The sequence below is a fragment of the Arvicanthis niloticus genome, chromosome 3 (genome assembly GCF_011762505.2).
Source record: "Arvicanthis niloticus isolate mArvNil1 chromosome 3, mArvNil1.pat.X, whole genome shotgun sequence".
Taxonomy (NCBI): Eukaryota; Metazoa; Chordata; class Mammalia; order Rodentia; family Muridae; genus Arvicanthis; species Arvicanthis niloticus.
In genome coordinates this window covers 79,091,807-79,111,009 of record NC_047660.1, presented here as the reverse complement: position 1 = coordinate 79,111,009, position 19,203 = coordinate 79,091,807, and the positions used below count along the sequence as shown (strand labels likewise).

Here is a 19,203-nt window from a genome sequence, read left to right as displayed (position 1 = left end):
GTTTTACTATGTAGCTCTGGCTGTCCTGGAACTCACGGAGATTTTCCTGCTTCTGTCTGCCAAGTGCTGGGGTTAAATGTGTACACCATTATACCTGGCTCATCTTTTAAATTTTTTTCCTCCTTTGGTTTTCCAACTTTTCTACATTTTCAACAAAATACTTTGGGGCTAGTGATGTAGCTCAGAGATAAAGGACTTGCCTGGTATACATAAGGCTCCAGGTTCAAGCACCAACACACACACACACACAGAGACACACACACACACACACACAGACACACGCACACTCCCCCCCTCTCCCTCCCTCCCTCTTTCCCCCTTTCTCTCTCTCTCTTATATACAGAGTAAAACAAAACAATAAACTATTTTTAAAACCTGGTATATAATTACTTAGGAGACTGGATCTGCAGGCAACAGGAAGAGAGAGTGACACTGGGCCTGGCTTGAGCTTCTGAAGCCTAAAAGCCTATCCCGGTGACAAACTTCCTCCAACAAGGACACACTTCCTAGTAGTGCCACTTCCTTTGGGCCTATGGAGGACATTTTTATTCAAACTACCACACCAGCTGAGCAATCTTTCCATCCCCCATTTTTAAGAATAATTTCTGTTAGTTGTGGTGGTATACAACCCATAATCCCAGAATTTAGGAACAAGCAAAGATGGGAAGAGGGAGAGTCTGAGACCAGCCTGGGCTTTATAGTAAGACCCTGTCTCAAAACTAAAACCAAAAAGCACTAATTTCCTCACAGCATTTCAAAAGACTGTCAACATGCTAGACATACTCAGTAATGGAGCCTGGGGGTTTGAAGCAGCATTATCTGTTTACAGCAGCAGCAGCTGTTTAACTTGAGGACCAAGTATAAATGAAGAGAGCTCTTGTTAAAAATTAACAGAAAATGTCAAGATAGTACAGTCTTCCCACGTATCTGAGCACAGGCTCTACAACACAGGCTATGCACATGGAAACCATGTCTATTCAAAGTTTGTAAAGACTCCATAGATATCTCCCCACTCTCTAGCCAGCTTTAAATACCAACTGTGCTTGCTGGGGGGTGGGAAATAGGGTGGGTGAGTGATGACTCCAGATACTTCAGTAAAATTCAGAAAGAAAGTGCCTCCTGGGGCTCTCTGACCCAGTCCTTTTATTCTTAAGCCTTTGCTACATACCAGGTAACATCTTAAGTTAGTTATGAGAGACAGGAGGACACTTTGAACAATTGAAATGAGACCTCCATAAGAGTGACAGAACACATCAAATTTTATCCTCTCTTCTTCCCAGTACAGGGTGTTTGTCAGCAATATCAACTATATGTGACTTTTAGAAGTAAGGTTCTTCTTGTTGACTTCCCATTTCTGTTAATTGCTGAGGAATTTTAAAAGGGCATGCTTCAGATGGCTGAGAACAAACACGTGGAAGGACATAGCTGACAAACTGTTAATAGTACCAAACCTGGCATTTGTGACAGTTCTAGAAAGAGGATGACTACTTGAATAATCAAACAGTGAACATTCTCATCCACCAAGAAAAATTACTACAGATTTATTCTATCTTATTTTTAAGGAAGAAAACACTCTAGCCTGCATTCTGGTTGTGGATGGTAATTTAGGATGTTGCCCTGAAAAATCTTAGTTTTCTGCTCAATTTCCCTGCCTATAGGCTAGGATTGATGGCACAGTACAGGGGTGTTAACAGATAGTAAACCACTCACTTAATAAAGTTTCCTTCTCTGGGCCTCAGGCTTCTTGCTTGCAAAATGAAGAGGATGGATTAATTGTGATACTTTTTAGAGTTGATATTCTAATTCCCACCTTTTATATTTGCAAGAATAGCATGTTAGATGAAAAATGAATGTCTTTACTTGTCTTTGGGTAATTATTTTTCTCTTATTTCCTGAGGAACCAGGAAACCAAACAGATGAGCAGTGTTTCTGGAATGTGGTGGCAACCCCACCCTGGACACCTGGGAACTGATGGGTGTTTCCACTGAAGAGGAGCGCCCTTCTCAGTGGGCAGAAAGTCAACTTTTTTTTTTTTTTTTTTTTTTTAAACACAGGGTCTTATGTAGCTCAAGCCAGCTTTGAGTTCCTATGTAGACCAGCATGGCCTTGAATTCCTGATCCCCTTATATCTGTCTCTCCAGTGCTAAGGTTGCAAGTGTGCATGACTATGCCTGGCTCTGCTTCAATTATAATACGCCAGCATGTGCCTTTAAAATTACTAATGCTCACCCTTTTGATATTTGAGTAGGCCTGGCTTCTTACTTGGCAGCTGAGTACAACCTGTGGCCCACAGGCTGAAGTCAGAATAGCTGTGAGTGTGGCCCTACACAAAATTATAAACTTACATAAAATTATATATATATATATATATATATATATATATATATATATATATATATGTACTTATTTTTAAAAGCTCAAAAAAGTGACCTATGGAAGCTGAAGAGAAAGTTCAGATGTTAAGAGCACTTGCTGTTCTTCAGAGATCCTGGATTCAGATCCCAGGACCCACGTTAACCCCAGCTCCAAGGGATCAGAAGCCCTCTTTTGACCTTCTTCTGGTACCAGGAACACAAGTGGTACACATACATATCTACAGACAAACATTTATAAACATAAATTAAAAATAAATAAATCTTTAAAGATACCTGTTTAATAGTAACAAAAAAGTGGACTTGGTAGATGACACATTATCCTGTTGCAATATTGGAGGTTTGCAAATATCTGCCTGGACAGTATTTTCAAACCAGCAATCTGCTTAAGCAGCTATATAAAGCATCCCATAATGTATTATATCCAAAAGAATTAGTTGAAATTCAATTAGGTCATTACCAGTTTTGGAAGGCTATATATTAACTGAATTTACAGTTATTTCCAATACATCTGACATGAGAACAATTCCCATTTAGATGGTATTGTGTAGAGGTAAATCGTTAAGCTCTGTGCTCCTGGCCGGTGCTTGTGTGTGTCTCTGCACACACACACACACACACACACACACACACACACACACACACACACACACAGAGAGAGAGAGAGAGAGAGGGGAGAGAGAGAGAGAGAGAGAGAGAGAGAGAGAGAGAGAGAGAGAGAGATGCACAATCTCTATATTTTTATATGGCCAGGCACTTCTAAACCTCCCTGAGGCTAGCACACGCTCCTCTTTGGTATTCCTGAGTTAACACTTTATAAATCTATATTGTATCTTTGCTGCCCTGTTTCCTTTGAGCAGCCCTCCCGTGGGGCCGCTTTCCCTTCACACCTCCATTTCAGCCATCTTATCCTCCTGCTCCTTCACAGTGTGCTCTGTCCTATGCTCCTCTCATGATGGATTCCCCTTTTCTCTCCTCTGTTTCTTGCCCAGAATCCTAAAAGTCCAGCTTCTTTTACTCTGGCCAACCATTGGTCACTGGCTCTTTATTGACCGTCAAAAAACAACTGTTGGCAGGGACCATGCAAATTCCCATGTACGCACAAACCAAACCCCCAACACTACTGTGATAATAATTGTACAATTTTATCTTTACTTTTTCAAGACTGAAAAGTAGCCTAGATCACAATAGTGGTAATCTTATCAGTCTATAAAAAGGTGAACAGTTTTTTAAAAAGGAAAAGAGAGCTGCACCATCAGGAAATACTGTCATTCCAGTTTCTTAAAACTTGGCGTGTTTTAAACTCAATTAAAAATTTGTATGGATACCGAGTCATGGAAAGGAACACCCACATGGCCTACAATTCAAAATATCTCATGTATGAGAGTTCTTAATTTAAGCCTTTTCTGTTCCTGCCAAATAACAGTGGGTGAGGAACGCCTTCAATGCATTTGGCATTTTCAGGGCCGTGTGTAGTAGGGTAAGATTCTTTACTCTGGCAGGTTATAGCAGTTCCAAGCTTTTCTTGCTAGAAAGCTCAGTCTATTTGTTTAACATTACGTCTGGGAGATAGTATAGTATTACTGAACATAAAGAGACATTTCTTTTTGCTTGTACATTTGTGACTAAGAATCTCTCTATACAAATTAGAGAGAAAACATCTTGCTCTTACCTGTAGTGGAAAACTGGGAAAATTCTGTTAGTAACAGTAATAAAACACCATTTTCAGAGAATTTACTATTTTCCAGGCATTATGGTTGGTACTTTTCCTTGAACTATCTTATTAAATACAAACAAGATTCTGGTAAATATTATATACATTTCTTTTCCAAATGAGGAAATAGACTTAGAGAAGCTGAATGATTTACTATTGTTTGGTAAATGGCAAAAATGTTTGATTCTGCAACTTTTTTTTCATTACTTTACTTTGGTCAAAAAACCTTCTAGAAGGAAAATGAAAATGGTCTGAAATCTAGTGCGCTGGTTACAACTTCTCTGACTTCTGGCTTCTTCTTATTCATTCTCGCCCCTTATTCTCCAGGAACACAAACCTCCTTCTAATTCCCTCAAAGTCTTGTCTTTTCAAACCTTTATCTGTAACTTTAATTTTTTTCTAACCCTATTTCTAATGATGGTTCTTAAACTCTTTAACCTCCCTTGTAGCCCACCACTCACCAGAGGTAGTGGGAAAGAAAGGATATGGGGAAGGTGGACCTGTTGAGAAAGGTTCTTTGGAGCAATTCCTGTCTGTGTTGTCTGGCAATCAGCACTGCAGTTCACAGGTAAGCAGTGGCAGCTCACAGTCAGATACACCAGCAGTCCAGGTCAGTAGAGTCAGGTTAGCAACAGTGGTGACTCAACCTAGCAGAGACAGACAGGCCTCAGCCTCTGCTTGAGTCAGCAGGAGGGACCAAGAGGAACACCAGGAGAAGTTCTTGGCTGTGCCTCTCTCAGGGAAGTAAAGATCAGTGAAGACTCACAGCGTTGCACAGTTAACTGTACCAGAAAGCCAAGCTCTGTCTATGTCACTCTATGGAGTCCTATTTATACTCTCCAAACATCACTGTCCTTTATGTGTCTTGCCTCAGATCAGCATGTGCATCCAATCAGCCCAAGTCCACAGAAGTGGCAAGAAACTGCAGCACACCACCAGAAGTTTATTGGTGCATTTCTCTCTGTGGTGTCCTGACAAATGCAGCTCAACTAGGCAACGTAAAGCAGACCAATACATGCATATCGTTAGCAAAGAATCTTTTATCTTGTGTCTTTTCATGTGCTTGCTTTATCAGAGCATCCTCTCTCCTGTGTCTGCTTCAGCGAAACACTCCTTCATGAATCTGCCTTAGCCTTTCACCTTTCACTTAAGCTAAATGTTCCTTCACTTGTTTGCCCAGCTTTTGCTGGGCAAAAAACCGGTAAACTATTTTTTCCAAAGACCCCTTAAGTTTCCATTTCATTTAGCCCTTTGTTCAGAATATTGTTTTGGCTTTTCTATGTCTGCCCTAATTCCTGAATAATGACACAGGACTTATTTTTATTTACAGTGCTTATGGCCTTAGCTTAGGTTTGCTTCCCAACTACCTCTTTATATTAACATGTTTATACCAATCTAAGTTCTGCCACAGTTTCATATGTCTGACTTCCTCCACATATTGGTGGTACATCTTCCTGAACCTGAGTCTTTCCCAGAGTTCCTCTCTCTTTGCCAGGTATCCAGCCTTCCAATTCTTTCCTCCCCTGCTATAGACCATTGAGTTCTTTATTGACAGGTGATGCTTTTACATAGTGCACAAGAGATTATCCCTACAATCTCATTAGTACCAGATTAACTGGTTTATTCCAGCATTTTTGGCTGTAGTTTTCTTTTTGTGCTACTAGGGACACCTAAGGCCATGCCAATGCTAGGTCACTATGCTGTCCCAGTTTACATTGTTCTTCTATGCTCCCAATACTTTTGAGTTATTCAAATACTTCAAGGATCTTATTGTGTCTTCATCTAAACTGTAAGAAACTTCAGGGATTCATTTTCTTTTTCCTCTTCTTCACTTTTGAAATTCCAGGTCATTTTACAGTTTCTCTCTCCCAGTGGGTAGTCAATTGACTGTTGAATGAATAAAAAAAAAAACATGATTAATAACTTTAAAATTCAGCACACAACACATTAGAGAGAGGCATGCTCTCCTACACCTGGTTTGCTTTACTATTTTAAGGCTAAATGTTATCAGAAGCACAACATTTTCACTCTCTAATAATAAAACTTTCCAGTATATTCTTATTCTCTAGGTCAGAACACCTGAGATACTGTAGTTATTTAATGTATTTGTTGAAATGATGAGGAACTGTAAAAAAGTGTGAAAGGTCAGGTTTTGGACATTTATATTTCCATGAATTTAAGCTTCAAGCAAGTGCCCACACACACACACACACACACACACACACACTATAGCATGACTTTATAATACATTACTTATTGTGTCCAAAGTCACTTTGTACTGCCCCTATTTTATCTTCTAATAAGTGTGTTATTTTCATTCACACATTAAATATTTACTTATCCCCCGTGCCTGGTGCACGAATGTGCTGCTTTAAACACCCTCAGTTTACTACTTACTATCCTTCTTGCTGGCAATTTAGTAAACCATTCAGCAAATACTGTACCTATTGTAGTCCTTCCACCTTCCTTCATCAATTTTTGTTACTTCTCCTAGGAGGATGTCCCTACCTCCCTTTAGAAGAGTTCCGAAAATATCAGAGTCGTTACCTTATTTTGTTCCTTCAGTCTCAAACCCACTATATTGGTTATATAACCAGAGGGCAGAGACTAAGGTTGAGCTCATCTGTGTCCCCTGGACAAAGCATAGTGTTACAGAAGCAATGAGATGAATGCTCTGTTAAACGATGTGGTTTGACACCACGAAGCCTCTCTACCAGGGGGTGCTGTATCGTCATTACGTTATAGAAGAGAAAAAGTGTTCTAAAGAAGTTTAAGGACATGTCCAACCTTTCACAGGGGAAGTCTGTGGTCACAGGAATCTCAAGAATGAAGTCAACACTGATTTGAAAAGATTAAGATTCTCTACAGTCTTCCCCTAAGGTTTCATTCAGTTCTGGCCACGTTTTTTTTTTCTTTGGAACAATGACTCTTTACATACTGGTTTTTCTCATCGTGATTCCCAGGATTAACACATACTTCAGAATTGTTAGTTGGATAATTCACTGTATTTTCCTATTAGAAACTTTCGACCTTGATCCCTCTTTGGAAATGCGTTTTAAAACTTTCCGGTCTCAAGTAGGGTGTGGTAGTTCATGCCTTTAATCCCAACACTCTGGAGGTAGTAACAGGTAGTTCTAGGCCAGCTTGATCTACATAAAGAGCTCCTGGCCGGGCGGTGGTGGCACACGCCTTTAATCCCAGCACTTGGGAGGGAGAGGCAGGCGGATTTCTGAGTTCGAGGCCAGCCTGGTCTACAGAGTGAGTTCCAGGACAGCCAGGGCTAACAGAGAAACCCTGTCTCGAAAAACAACAACAACAACAACAACAACAACAACAACAACAACAACAACAACAACAACAACAAAAAGAGCTCCTGGACAGCCAGAGAAACCCTGACTCTAGCCCCACCATCACCCCAACAAAACACCTCCCCTCTCCCCCAAAAAACCTCTAGGTTAGAATCCACGAAGGAGTTCTGAGAAATATCGTCGTATCCGTGAAAAGGACAGGAATTTGGGATGGAATTTATAAGGCACGGAGAATTTAGCAGAGGGAGGAAATCCTTCAGGTGTCATCAAATCTAGGGACTTGTGGAATTTGGTCATCGGTAGTGCAGTGGTGTGTGACTCAGTTGCCCACAGCTATGACGGCTGCTAATGAGTCTTTCCTTTGCCTGGAACTATCCTCCTTACGTGTTAGTATTTTCAGTGAGAGCTACAGTAAATACATTTAGTAAATACATTTGGTACTTTCTTACTCATAAGTTGCTTTGCTGCTGTGTGTTTTCGAAACATTCACTCCCTCAAAGTTTCTCTTGCCCTTAACTAAAATGGTCGTTAAGGTTGTCCGGAGCTTTGAAGCTCCTGGCCCTTAACAAAGATGGCGTCGGGACCATGTTAAAAATAAGCTTGCCCTCTTCTCTGCCAGTGACAAACATGGCTTCCACGGCGTCAATCACATGACATCCCCAGACTACGGCACGGGAGACGGCGGAGGAGGGCCCTTGAAAAGGGTGCGCGTTCCCGTGGCGGTGCACCCGGTAGGTTTCAGTCAGAGTCACTATGGCGGCCAACGCTGGCAAGGTAAGCTGAGGCGGCGGCGGAGGTGGTGGTGGCGGTGGCGGCAAGGAAGGCAGGACCCAACGTTCCGTCCTGGCTCCGGAATCCGGTAGCCTGACCAAGGAGAGGTCGCTCGAGGTCGGAGCCAGCGGCCAGGGGCTGGCGGGGACTGGCTGAAGGGGGCGAGGGCTGAGGCGAGCGGGCGCCGGTCCCTGACTGCCGTTTGTTTTGGTGTTTCCCCCACTAGGTCGGAAAGTTTCCTGCCTCGTCCGCCACCGCCTGAGCTTGCCGCACTGGCTGCGAGTGGAGGAGGCTGCGGCGGACCCAGCCCCGGCCTCCAGGCCTCTCCCTCCACCTCCGGGCCAGCCTCCCTCCCCCACACCGTCGTCCTCCGGGAGCTGCCAGTCCCTGAGATGCGACCCTCGCGAGGACGCTCCTGAGGGGAGGTGGCCCATGTGCTGAGCAGCAGAGCCCAGAGCTCCAAGGAACCAACTTCCCGCCGGCCCGGGCGCCCAAGCCTTCCTGGGGTAGCTCCTCGCTCTGTCCGCACCGGCCTGCGGAGCCGGGTCCCCGCCCTGGTCGCGGGGACACCCGCCAGGTGCTCGGGACTCGCGACCCAGAGGCCGCCCGTGCCCCGACAGCCCTCCCACGCCTCCAGCCCGGGATCGCAGCCTCGGCTCACGCTGGGCCGGGGACCCCTGCCACTCCCGGGCGGCCTCGGCACAGCAGGGCAATGCAGCCCGGCCCGCTGGCCCTCTAGTCTTCCTCGTCTGTCCCCGCGCCACTTCCCACCCCCGAGGCCCCTGAGGACGGACGGTGGCTGCCCGGAGGTCCTCCGCTCCTCTTCCTTGGGCCCCGAAGGACATTCCTGGCTGCGCCGAGTCAACCCTCTTCATGCTGCAGTGCTGCACCGTTTCCGCTACCGAAGGGGAGAAGCGGCCGGGATCTCAAACAAAACACAAGAATTGGTGTGTGACTCATCTGCTCGGATACCTCCCGTCCCCAAACTGTCTTCCAGGAGTTTTCTTGGCCGAAGGTGCCCAATGTTTGAGCCTTTTCTTCCTAGGGAAGATGGACTGAAAGCTGCTAGCTGGGGACTTACTTTGGTCAAGGAGCCTCTGTATTTTAAAGGAGGTGATGGGGCTTGCGCTGGCTTGTCTTCCTGCCCAATTGAAGAGTTGTTGATGTTCACGGGTTATGCTTAGACAATGTGCAGTTTGTTTTAATTTAAAAATTTTGGGGGGATAGGGGTGCAGGCTTGTGAAGAGCATTCCGAACCTGGAGGAGCTCCTCATTGTCCCTGGTCCAGACACCCCCCCAGCCTGTCCTCGATGCCGTCAGCCTTGGCCATCTTCACTTGCCGCCCGAACTCGCACCCGTTTCAGGAGCGTCATGTCTACCTGGACGAGCCCATCAAGATCGGCCGCTCGGTGGCACGCTGTCGACCAGCGCAGAATAATGCCACCTTTGATTGCAAAGTGCTGTCAAGGAACCATGCTCTCGTCTGGTTTGATCACAAGACGAGCAAGGTAATGTCACTACAGTGTTTGACAGTCTTTACTTGTCTTTGCTTCTGCCCTCTCTGAGAGGTATAATGTATGCATGCTCTCAGGGTTTGTTCCTAGAGGACACTTTTCTGCGAGGCCTTGGAATCCGCTTTTTGTGTGTCTGAATTCTAGTGGAAATTTAATCGAAGTGGTTGAATGAAAAACAGAGACGGTATTGTTACTAAATGTCTCGGTAGGGCGATGGCTTCTTGATAACTTGGTCATTCCCAGTGAAATCCCAAACCCTAATTCATTTGGGAAAGGTAGATAGTGAAACTTGACCTCTTCCTCGCAGTCTTTTTAGAAAGGTGAATCTGCAGTTCAGTGCTTGATTAAGCAAGCAGCAGTTCCCAAAGCGATGCCGGAATCTGTGGCCTCTTACATTGAGGCTCAAGTGTCTGTGGTGAAATGTAGTTAACACATAACTTGTAGTTGGTTCAATTCAGGACCTGTCTGTAGGATAACGAGTGTAAACTTAATGCTTTGGTAAGGGCTGATACTTACTTGCCCCGATGAAATAATTTGTAAATATTAAAGGCAATTTAATTAAGCTAGAGTAATTAACTACATCTTTGGAGTTCTGTTTACAAGTTGAATGAACAGAAATCTATTGCTCTTGAAAGTCACTTTTTAATTTCTTCAGTAGATAATGTGTAGTTATATGGTGATATGCAAAAATTAGTATTAATAAATTAGCTTATTCTTAGATTATATCCAATATTGTCAATTATAATTTTTTTTTTTTTAAAGACAGGGACCAGCTGGCCTGGACCTCATTCTGTAGATTGGGCTGGCCTCAGACTCAGAGATTTACCTGCCTATGCCTCCGAGTGCTGGAATTAAAGGTCATCATCTTTGGCCTTGCTTTTAATTTTTAATCCAATTTAGCTTGTTTATCTTGGCACTGTATTTTGCTAGTTACTTATATGTTTTAAAAAAAGGATCCTTTTAGTTTGTACATATGGAGAATATTTTTAAAGAACTCTTTTTGGGCCTAAACCTAAGGTTTTGGTTGAACTACTGAATTAATTCCAACTCAAACTAAGTTACATAAGACTAATAGGACTGTCTCCAGTTTTGTCTCCTGACTTTTTGCCCCCTCTTTCTGAGTGACAAGATTAAGTCTTTTTTTTTTTTTTTTTTAAGAGAAGAATTTTTCTTCAAGAGTGGTGTTTTGAAATAAAGAAACTTGAGCCTCTAGAGGAAGAAAGCAATACCAGTGCAGCTACTGAATTAAGGAATTACTAAATAAACGATTTTTTTTTTAAAGGAAGAAAAGATCCCCAAGTGCTGTGTGCTTGCATAATGGCTATAATCTATTCTGTGTGTAGAATGAGAACTGAAAAATGTGTTAACTTTTTTCTGAGTTACACCAGATGCTCTTTAACCCATAAAACAGACACTTTTCTCCCCAGAAAGCTAGCGTTTGAGTGATTCATAGATGACCTCTGACCCTTTGTAAATGAGTATGGAGTTCTTTATTGAATTCCACCATTAGTTGACTACTAGTGTCTTAATAAAATCAACTTTTACATTTTTACCTTTTTATGTCCTTGGGAAACAGGTCCAGCCTAATCAGATAACAGATTTGCTTACAGTACATGCTTTGCCAGCTGCAGTTCTTGTTTGAAAAATAAGTGTCTGGTACAGTGGTACACACCTGTAATCCTAGCTCTTGGAAGACAGGAAGAATGCTTCATGTTTGAGGCTAGCCCAGGCTGCTTAGTGAGTTTAAGATCACCGGCTCAGGTATATAGTGAAGGCCTGTCTCAGACTCTCAGGATATATAGAGAGTACTGGAGAGTTGTTTGAACAGTAGACTCAGTTTATTTCTCCCTCTTTCCCTTTTTTTCTTTTGTGTCATTGGCTAAAATAGCACCAAGGGCTGGATGGTATATTTTGTGTAATTATTATACCTTCTAATTTAGCTTAAACAATCTCAATCTGTTAGGTCTTACCTTTGTGGTCAAATTATTTTAGGAATTAATTTTAAAATATTGGCTTAGATAGACAGTTTTTTTTTTTTTTTTTTTTTTTTTTTTTTTTTTTTATTGTGCTGGACTCTGAGAGATAACAAAGAAAACCAAACCAGTTTGTCCAAATACTATTTATTGCTTTATGTATGAAATTTCAAGAGTTCTCCTGTGTCAGGTTCATAACAAGTCCTCCCCACCCCCAAATATACATTCCTTGAGATTTATGATGAATAAAAATGCAAGAATTCACTCCTATAGGTATTTAAGCACTACTAAGCCTGAATTTTCTTACCTGTAGATAATATTACCTTTTTAAAGTTTCTATTTTTGTGATGGGAAAGAAACTTTGGGCTTGTGTGCACTAAACACCTGTTCTGCCACTGAGCCATGCCCACTGCCCCCTTTGCTGATTTTGGGATTCAGATTATTATGCAAATCACATAGTATCCTGTGCTTGGCATTTATTAAAGCCTCAGAATTCAGTAGCAAGGGTGTTTGTGGGGAAGCATGAACCAAAATCAGTGCTCTTTGAATTGCTGCTGTGCTGTAGAGTCTTGGGAAAGTAATCATTTCTTTTCCTTGTTAGACAGGAGCGGAGCTCAAGTATGCTGAGCTCACTTCAAACTCAGTACATGCCCAAAGTGTGGGAGTTTAGGCTTTCACCTCTACATCCAGTTTTATTAGTGTTGAGCATTGAACCCAGGACTTTGTACAAGCTAAAGAGAGCACTCTACCAATTGAGCTACATCCCAAGTCCAGAAATTGTTTAATACAATGGCAACTATAGAAATAATTTTAAAAATAGAAGGTAGTGAAGTTGGTAACTTTGTTCCAATAGGCATTTTGCTTTGGAGGTGGGAATTGGAGTAATGTGCCCTTTGTTTGACTTTGCTGGAGACCTATTCTGTAGTTGCCATTATGGAAGGCCTAATAAAAGCTGGAAGAAGTAATAAACACTTGAAACATGTTGTGGAATTTTGGGACATGGTCTTCTCTCCCTCTGTGTCCATGACTCCTTGAGATAGGACTCTTTTTCAGCCCTCTCATGTTAGAATCACAAGCCTTGGCCAGTAGTTACTTGAGACTGATTATTCAGCTTGTAGATGTGCAGTTTAGAAACTGGCCAAATGCAGGTAAGTGGAAATCTAGACAACACTTTCGGGAGTTTGCTGTTTAAGTAAGCATGGAGTTTATCTATCAAAAGAAAGACAACAGTCATGGATGGGCTTTACTGTGGGTATTACCAGGGATACGTAGGTGATGCTTTTTAATGTTGAATTCATGGACAGTGAGTGATTCCCCCCACATTGTGGTATTGACTGGTTTTATAGTTCATCTTAGGGGTGTTAACCGTCTTGTCTGCCTTTGTGTGTACTCCTTTGTGGACTCTAAGCTCTTCAGTTTTTATAGCCCATAGTGGTACTTTACTTGACTTAATGCCACTGAGCAAGTCAGTCTGTTCATATGGTAGGCATACAGAAGGGATTATGAGTGGACATATTTGGATGGCCTTATTTGTTAGTGACTTCCAGAGAGTTTTGGATAGCGATCACATAATAGCCAAAATCACCATTTAAGAAAAGTAATACAATCTTGTGTATAGTAGGGGCCTGGAGCAAAGAAAGTACAGCTTAATTTGTGCATTATGTCCAAGGTTCTTCTCCTAAATGGTTCACATCAGTGGTTCTCAACCTGTGAGTCCCAACCCCTTTGTGGATCACGAATCAGATATACTCATATCAGATATTTACATTACTATTCAGAACAGTTGTGAAATAGCAAAGAAATAATTTTATGGTTGGGGGTCACCACAACATGAGGAACTGTATTAAAAGGTTGCAGCATTAGGAAGGGTGAGAACCACTTCTTTCTTTACCTGTTAACTTAATCTTCAGCTCTGTGGTAGGTGCTTATTTTTCCCTCATGAATATGAGGAGATTGAGGGATAGGGAGATTAGGTTAGGTTAACATCCCTGAGTTCACATTGCTAATAAAGGATAGAGCCATGATTTTGGCCCAGCTGTTTTGGTTCTTGACTTGATATATACAGGGTCAACCTCATAAACACTGCCATCCCAAGACTGTGACATTTTAAACAGGATGTGATTTTGTTAAGTGCAAACACCAGGTTGACAGTAGAATTGAAATGATTAAATGTCCAGAAGCAAAACAAGCAGACTTGTGTATTAAATTGTCCAGTAGGATTTCTAAAACAAGTGAAGATTTTAGGAAAGTTTCATGGGTAACGTAGTTCCTGGATGAAATGCAGATGCAGCTAGACTGAAGGACTTAGAGAAAGGCAGAGTGTGGATAAGCTGAATCAAGGAAAGGGTGGTGTGGGAGAGCTTGCTAAAGAAAGGCATAGAGATAGGAGGTTCGAGGTCCAGTGGTACCACAAGGAAGCCACTGCTAGGGAAGAAGGCAGGTCGTTTCTTTCCTCCACATGTCTAAGTGTGGCTGCCCCCTGGACTCAGCCTGTGAGAGAATGGGAGATTATATTTTCATTGCTTTTTATTTTGTTTGTATGTTTGTTTTAGCAGATTTCTAAGTTTTTTTTTTTTTTTTTAGTTTTTTGAGACAGGGTTTCTCTGTGTAGCCCTGGCTGTCCTGGAACTCACTCTGTAGACCAGGCTGGCCTTGAACTCAAAAATCTGAACTAAAGGCCGGAACTAAAGGTGTGCGCCACCACTGCCTGGCCGATAGATGGTTGTGAGTTGCCATGTGAGTGCTGGGAATTGAACTCAGGACCTCTAGAAGAGCAGCCAGTGCTTTTAACCGCCGAGCCATCTCCACAGCCCTTTCTTTTTGTTAACAGAAGCAAAAAGTTCTTTGAGAAATGCTAGTTTTTGTGAGAAAGTTGTTTATATGATAAGTTATATTTAAGCACATTAATTTAAATATGTATAGGAAGCCAGATTGTATTAACAAACTACAGGTGTATTTTCTCTCGTTACTTTTTACAATATTGGAAAACTAATGAAATATTGGGGTTTCTAAAAACACATATATTTGGTTTTTAAAAACACAGCTTAGAGAGAGGGGAGCTGGCCCTGTCTCTCTCCTGGGCAAAGTGGAAGAGCTGGCTGGCCCTGGTGTTATGGGTGCAGGGGAGCTGTAAGCTGGCTAACTCAGCTAGCTACCATCCAGGCCCAAAACCCCAGGCTTTGAGTTGACATTGGGGTCAACGTCTACCCCATCTATGATCTGTTGGAGTGTGGAAAGGGGCTGGTCCTGCAGAACCAAAGTTGCAGGATCTCCATGACACAGGGGAACAACAGAATATCTGAGAGGAGTCCCGGTGATGATCCAGTATTGATAACATACAGAAGCCACTTGATTAGCCTCAAACCAAACCATGACTCATTGCAGTTAACATTTGCCAGCAGAGTTGTGTGGACAGAGGTGGACTGTAGGACACACCATGACACATCAGCTCCACAGAGGTGGACTGTAGGGTACACCATGACACATCAGCTCCACAGTGAGATTTTTAAAAAACTTGTATTTTCTTTGTTTTCTTTTGTGGGGGAGGTGGCAAAGGTGGAGGGGTAGATATGGAAGGATAGGGAGATGAGTGGGGTGTATGATGTGAAATTCACAAAGAATCAGTAAAAAGTTAAAAAACATATGGCTTAGGGCTTAGAGAGATGATGGCTCAGCGATTAAGAGTACTCACTGGCTGCTCTTCCAAAGGACCCAGGTGTGATTCCCAGCATCCACATAGTGGCTTACAACTGTCTTTAAGGCCAGCCCAGGGGACCCAACACTCTCTTCTGGTCTTTGTAGTTACGGCACACACGCATGATACACATAATACGTGAGGGCGAAGCACCTGAAAAATAATAGTTTATATATTCCTAATCATCTCCCATTTTGTTATTTGACTTTACTCCTAAATTCTTTTTTTTTTTTTTTTTTTTTTTTTTTGAGACAGGGTCTTACTAAACATACTGAGCTACTATGGCTATCATTTCGTAGAACTCATAGACCAGGCTGTCTTGAACTCAGAGATTCCTCTTACCTCTGCTTAATGAATGCAGAGAATCAAGGAATATTCTACCATGCCTGGCTTTAAATTCACTTTCCCTTTTTGGGATCCTATTTGGTTTTCTTAAATGGTATTTGTGTTAGTCTAAGATCCATTCTGGGTAAGTAGGGAGTACAATGTTCACCATTTAAGATTTAAGTAGAAAGATTGTGAGATTGGTTCTTTTTTTGGGAAATGGAGGCTTTGGAGACCAGGTCTTGTATATATAGTTCAGGCTAGCCAGAACTTGCTATCTAGCTCAGTTTTGCCTTAATCTCTCTCTAGTCTTAATCTCTATAGTCCAGTGTTTAGACTATAAGTGTGCACTGCTCGATTTGCCATGAGATTGGTTCTTAGTAGTAGTTACTTTATATTTGAATCAAAAATAATATGGCTGGCTGGGATATAGCTCCATGGCAGAATGCATGCCTAGCATACATGAGACCCTGCTTGGTTCCATTCCCAGAATTTCCAAAGGAAAAAGGGTGTGTGTTCGGGGGTGGGAAGGGTGACGTTTATTCTAAGAACTTTCTGGGATTCACGCTTCTCTCTGGGTATTACAGGCAGACAAATATTCCACACTCTTGCTCAAAAAAATTCTTGATTGCTGTTCCATTAATTATTTTTAGTATTAAAATCTGTCTTTCACCCCTACCTCCCATTTCTTTTTTCCCTTCATCTCAAACTTGCTACACCAGGGCCTATTACAGTGCTCACTGTTCCACACTCTTGCTCAAAAAAAGTCTTGATTGCTGTTCCATTAATTATTTTTAGTATTAAAATCTGTCTTTCACCCCTACCTCCCATTTCTTTTTTCCCTTCATCTCAAACTTGCTACACCAGGGCCTATGACAGTGCTCACTGTTCCTTTTTAAAACAAGTGCCCTTTCTGCTTTTTTGCCTCCTAGAATGACCTTCTCCTTTTATCCCTGAGGCTTAGTTCCAGGGGGAAACTTTCCCTGACTCTCTGGAGAATGGATGGCTTCTTTTTCTTTACTCCTATAGAACTTTGTCTATAACTTCATTATGGGACACAGACAACAAAATAAGTGTAATGCAAATGCTCTATTGCCCTGCCAGATGTGAGCTCTTGAGAACAGAGAATAGGCACTATATAAATGTTCGAATGATTGAAATGTGAACAATCCAGCAGTCTGTATTTCTACAAACCCTTGGTGGGTTGAAGGGCAAAAGGTCATTCAAGTTAGTTTTCAATGTGAAGTTATGGACTTAATTACCAACATTTACTCTTTGTACAAATCATTACTTACTGAGAACTTGCAATATGCAAGGCATTTTGCTAAGTATTTTGGGCTTTTATATAAACTTGTGTTTGATATTAGTTTTGGACTAGTATATTGATAGCCACTCTTAACACAAAATAATACTTTCTTGGAGGTGTATTTTTAAGTATTCATAATATAATCTGTATAACTTGTGTAAGAAGCAAGCAGTGCTGCAGTCTGATGTTTTCTTTTTTTAAAAACTCATGGAATAAAAACGCCAGAGTACTAGGCATTTATTCTGAATTTCTTGTGGATTTAACAGTTGTAATAAAACTGCATCTTTTGCTTCTTCTTTTTTTAAAATTTCATTTTGATTTTTATCCAGACAGAGTCTCACTGTATAGCTCTTGCTGTCCTGGAGCTCACTTTGTAGACCAGGCTGACTTTGAACTCACCTACCTCTCCTAAAGCCATTCAGGAGGTGCTGTACCACTGACCTACCTAGTAACATTTTTTTTTAAATTTATTTTTATTTTGTTTTAGCATAGAAAACAATGGACTTCATATATGTATATAATTATACTTTGCTTATATTCATACCCTCTACTGCCCACCCCACGGGTCCCCTTAGCCCATTTTCACCATATAGTTTTTATACTTGAAAGAGAGGGTGTTGTATGTGCCTGTAATCTCAACACTCCAGATACTTGAGACAAGAAGATTGCAAGTTAAGGCAAGCCTGGGCTACATGGCATTGGAGAGTGTTAAGCACCTAGTTCAGAGGAGGAGCACAGAGTCTTAGTATAATTTCCAGAGCATGCACACAATTGGAGAGAGAGGGGAGGGAGGTGGGAGAGGGGAGAGGCTGGCACAGGCATGTGTACGCCAACACATGAAAATTAAAAAGTAAGCTTTGTGGTGGCACTTGGAAAGTGAGGTTTTGGTGATTAGTATTGTATTCTTTGTCTAATCCATACTTTGTGGTATATTTTAAGTTTAAACATGAATAAACTTCATACATTAGATTTTCATAATACTTTCATGCTTGTAGTTTTATTTGTATGTGTAACTAACTACTTGTTTGACCTGATCTGGCCAGACAAGAATTTTCAATATGGAGGCTCAAGTCTTTCTGTACTCTTAGTTATCCAATAGTAGGAATGTGCTCTCATAAAAGTTGAAGCAATATGGAAGCATATAGATTAAAAGAAACTCATCCTTCATATCTTCTGCCTTTGGATGTAGCTGTTGTTAGTTTGGTGTATAATTTTTTTTTTATTGCATTTGTCCATTTAGATGGATAGATCAGTAAACTATCTTTCTTAACGTGTGCCTCTCTCTCTCTCTCTCTCTCTCTCTCTCTCTCTCTCTCTCTCTCTCTCTCTCTCTCTCTCTCTCTCTGTGTGTGTGTGTGTGTGTGTGTGTATAGGCTGGAGAACCTTGGTTGTTATCCTTAGGAATACCATCCACCTCCCTTGAGTAAGGGTCTCTCATTGGTCTGCAGCTCACCATTTGGGTTTGAGTGGGTGACCTGTTAGCTCCAAGGAGCCTCTGTCTTTTAGTCCACAGTACTGGATTACAAATTCATGCTACCATGCCCGTTATTTTTTGAGATCATGTGTCATAATGTCCAGGCTGGTCTCAAACTTGTTTCCCTCTCTCAAGTGCTGGGATTATAGCCTTGAGCCACCATTCCCAGCTTTGTATTCCAATGTAGTTTGAGTTTTCTTTCTGTTTCCTTAGTGTGAATGTCATAATCATGGTTGGACTTTTGTTTTAGTAAGTTTAGTATATGGAGAGGATGTTTGTACTTTTGATATATTTGTTATCAAGACCAATTCTGATACTATTGAGAAGTTGCAATGCTAGAGTTTTAATGTGAGAGTTGAGAAATGGTAGTTAAAGATATAATTTAAAAGCCTAATCAGAACCTGGGAGGGTAAAACACTATTGTTGTGAGAACTAAGTATTAATTTAAATTACTGTTGAACTTAGTTCGGAACCATTATGTTCCAGACCAATTAGTATCTCAGGTCTAATGCTTGCAAGTGCAGTGCAGAGTCCGGTAGATAGGTGTGTGTGTGTGTGTGTGTGTGTGTGTGTGTGTATATATATATATATATGTGTATGTGTGTGTATATATGTGTATATATATGATTTCAAATACCAGAAGTATTTGTGAATCATTGTTTCCAGGAAGCTGAGAAAGTCATACATTGCTTCCTCCAGGAATGGGGACAGAGAATGTGGGAGGAATGGAGAAAGCTCCACAGAGAATGCTGT

The 19,203-nt window shown here is 41.6% G+C and overlaps 1 protein-coding gene across 26 annotated transcripts in view; it reads left to right on the top strand.

Annotated features, from left to right (window-relative positions):
- Window positions 1-9,475: 9,475 nt before the first annotated feature.
- The window catches only part of Slmap (sarcolemma associated protein), a 119,989-nt gene continuing 110,261 nt past the window's right edge, over window positions 9,476-19,203 (top strand). For all 26 annotated transcript variants that reach the window (XM_076931283.1, XM_076931282.1, XM_034498524.2 and 23 more), the window contains exon 1: window positions 9,476-9,673. In XM_076931283.1, the coding sequence (XP_076787398.1) occupies window positions 9,476-9,673 (198 nt within the window). The remainder of the gene's footprint in view (window positions 9,674-19,203) is intronic.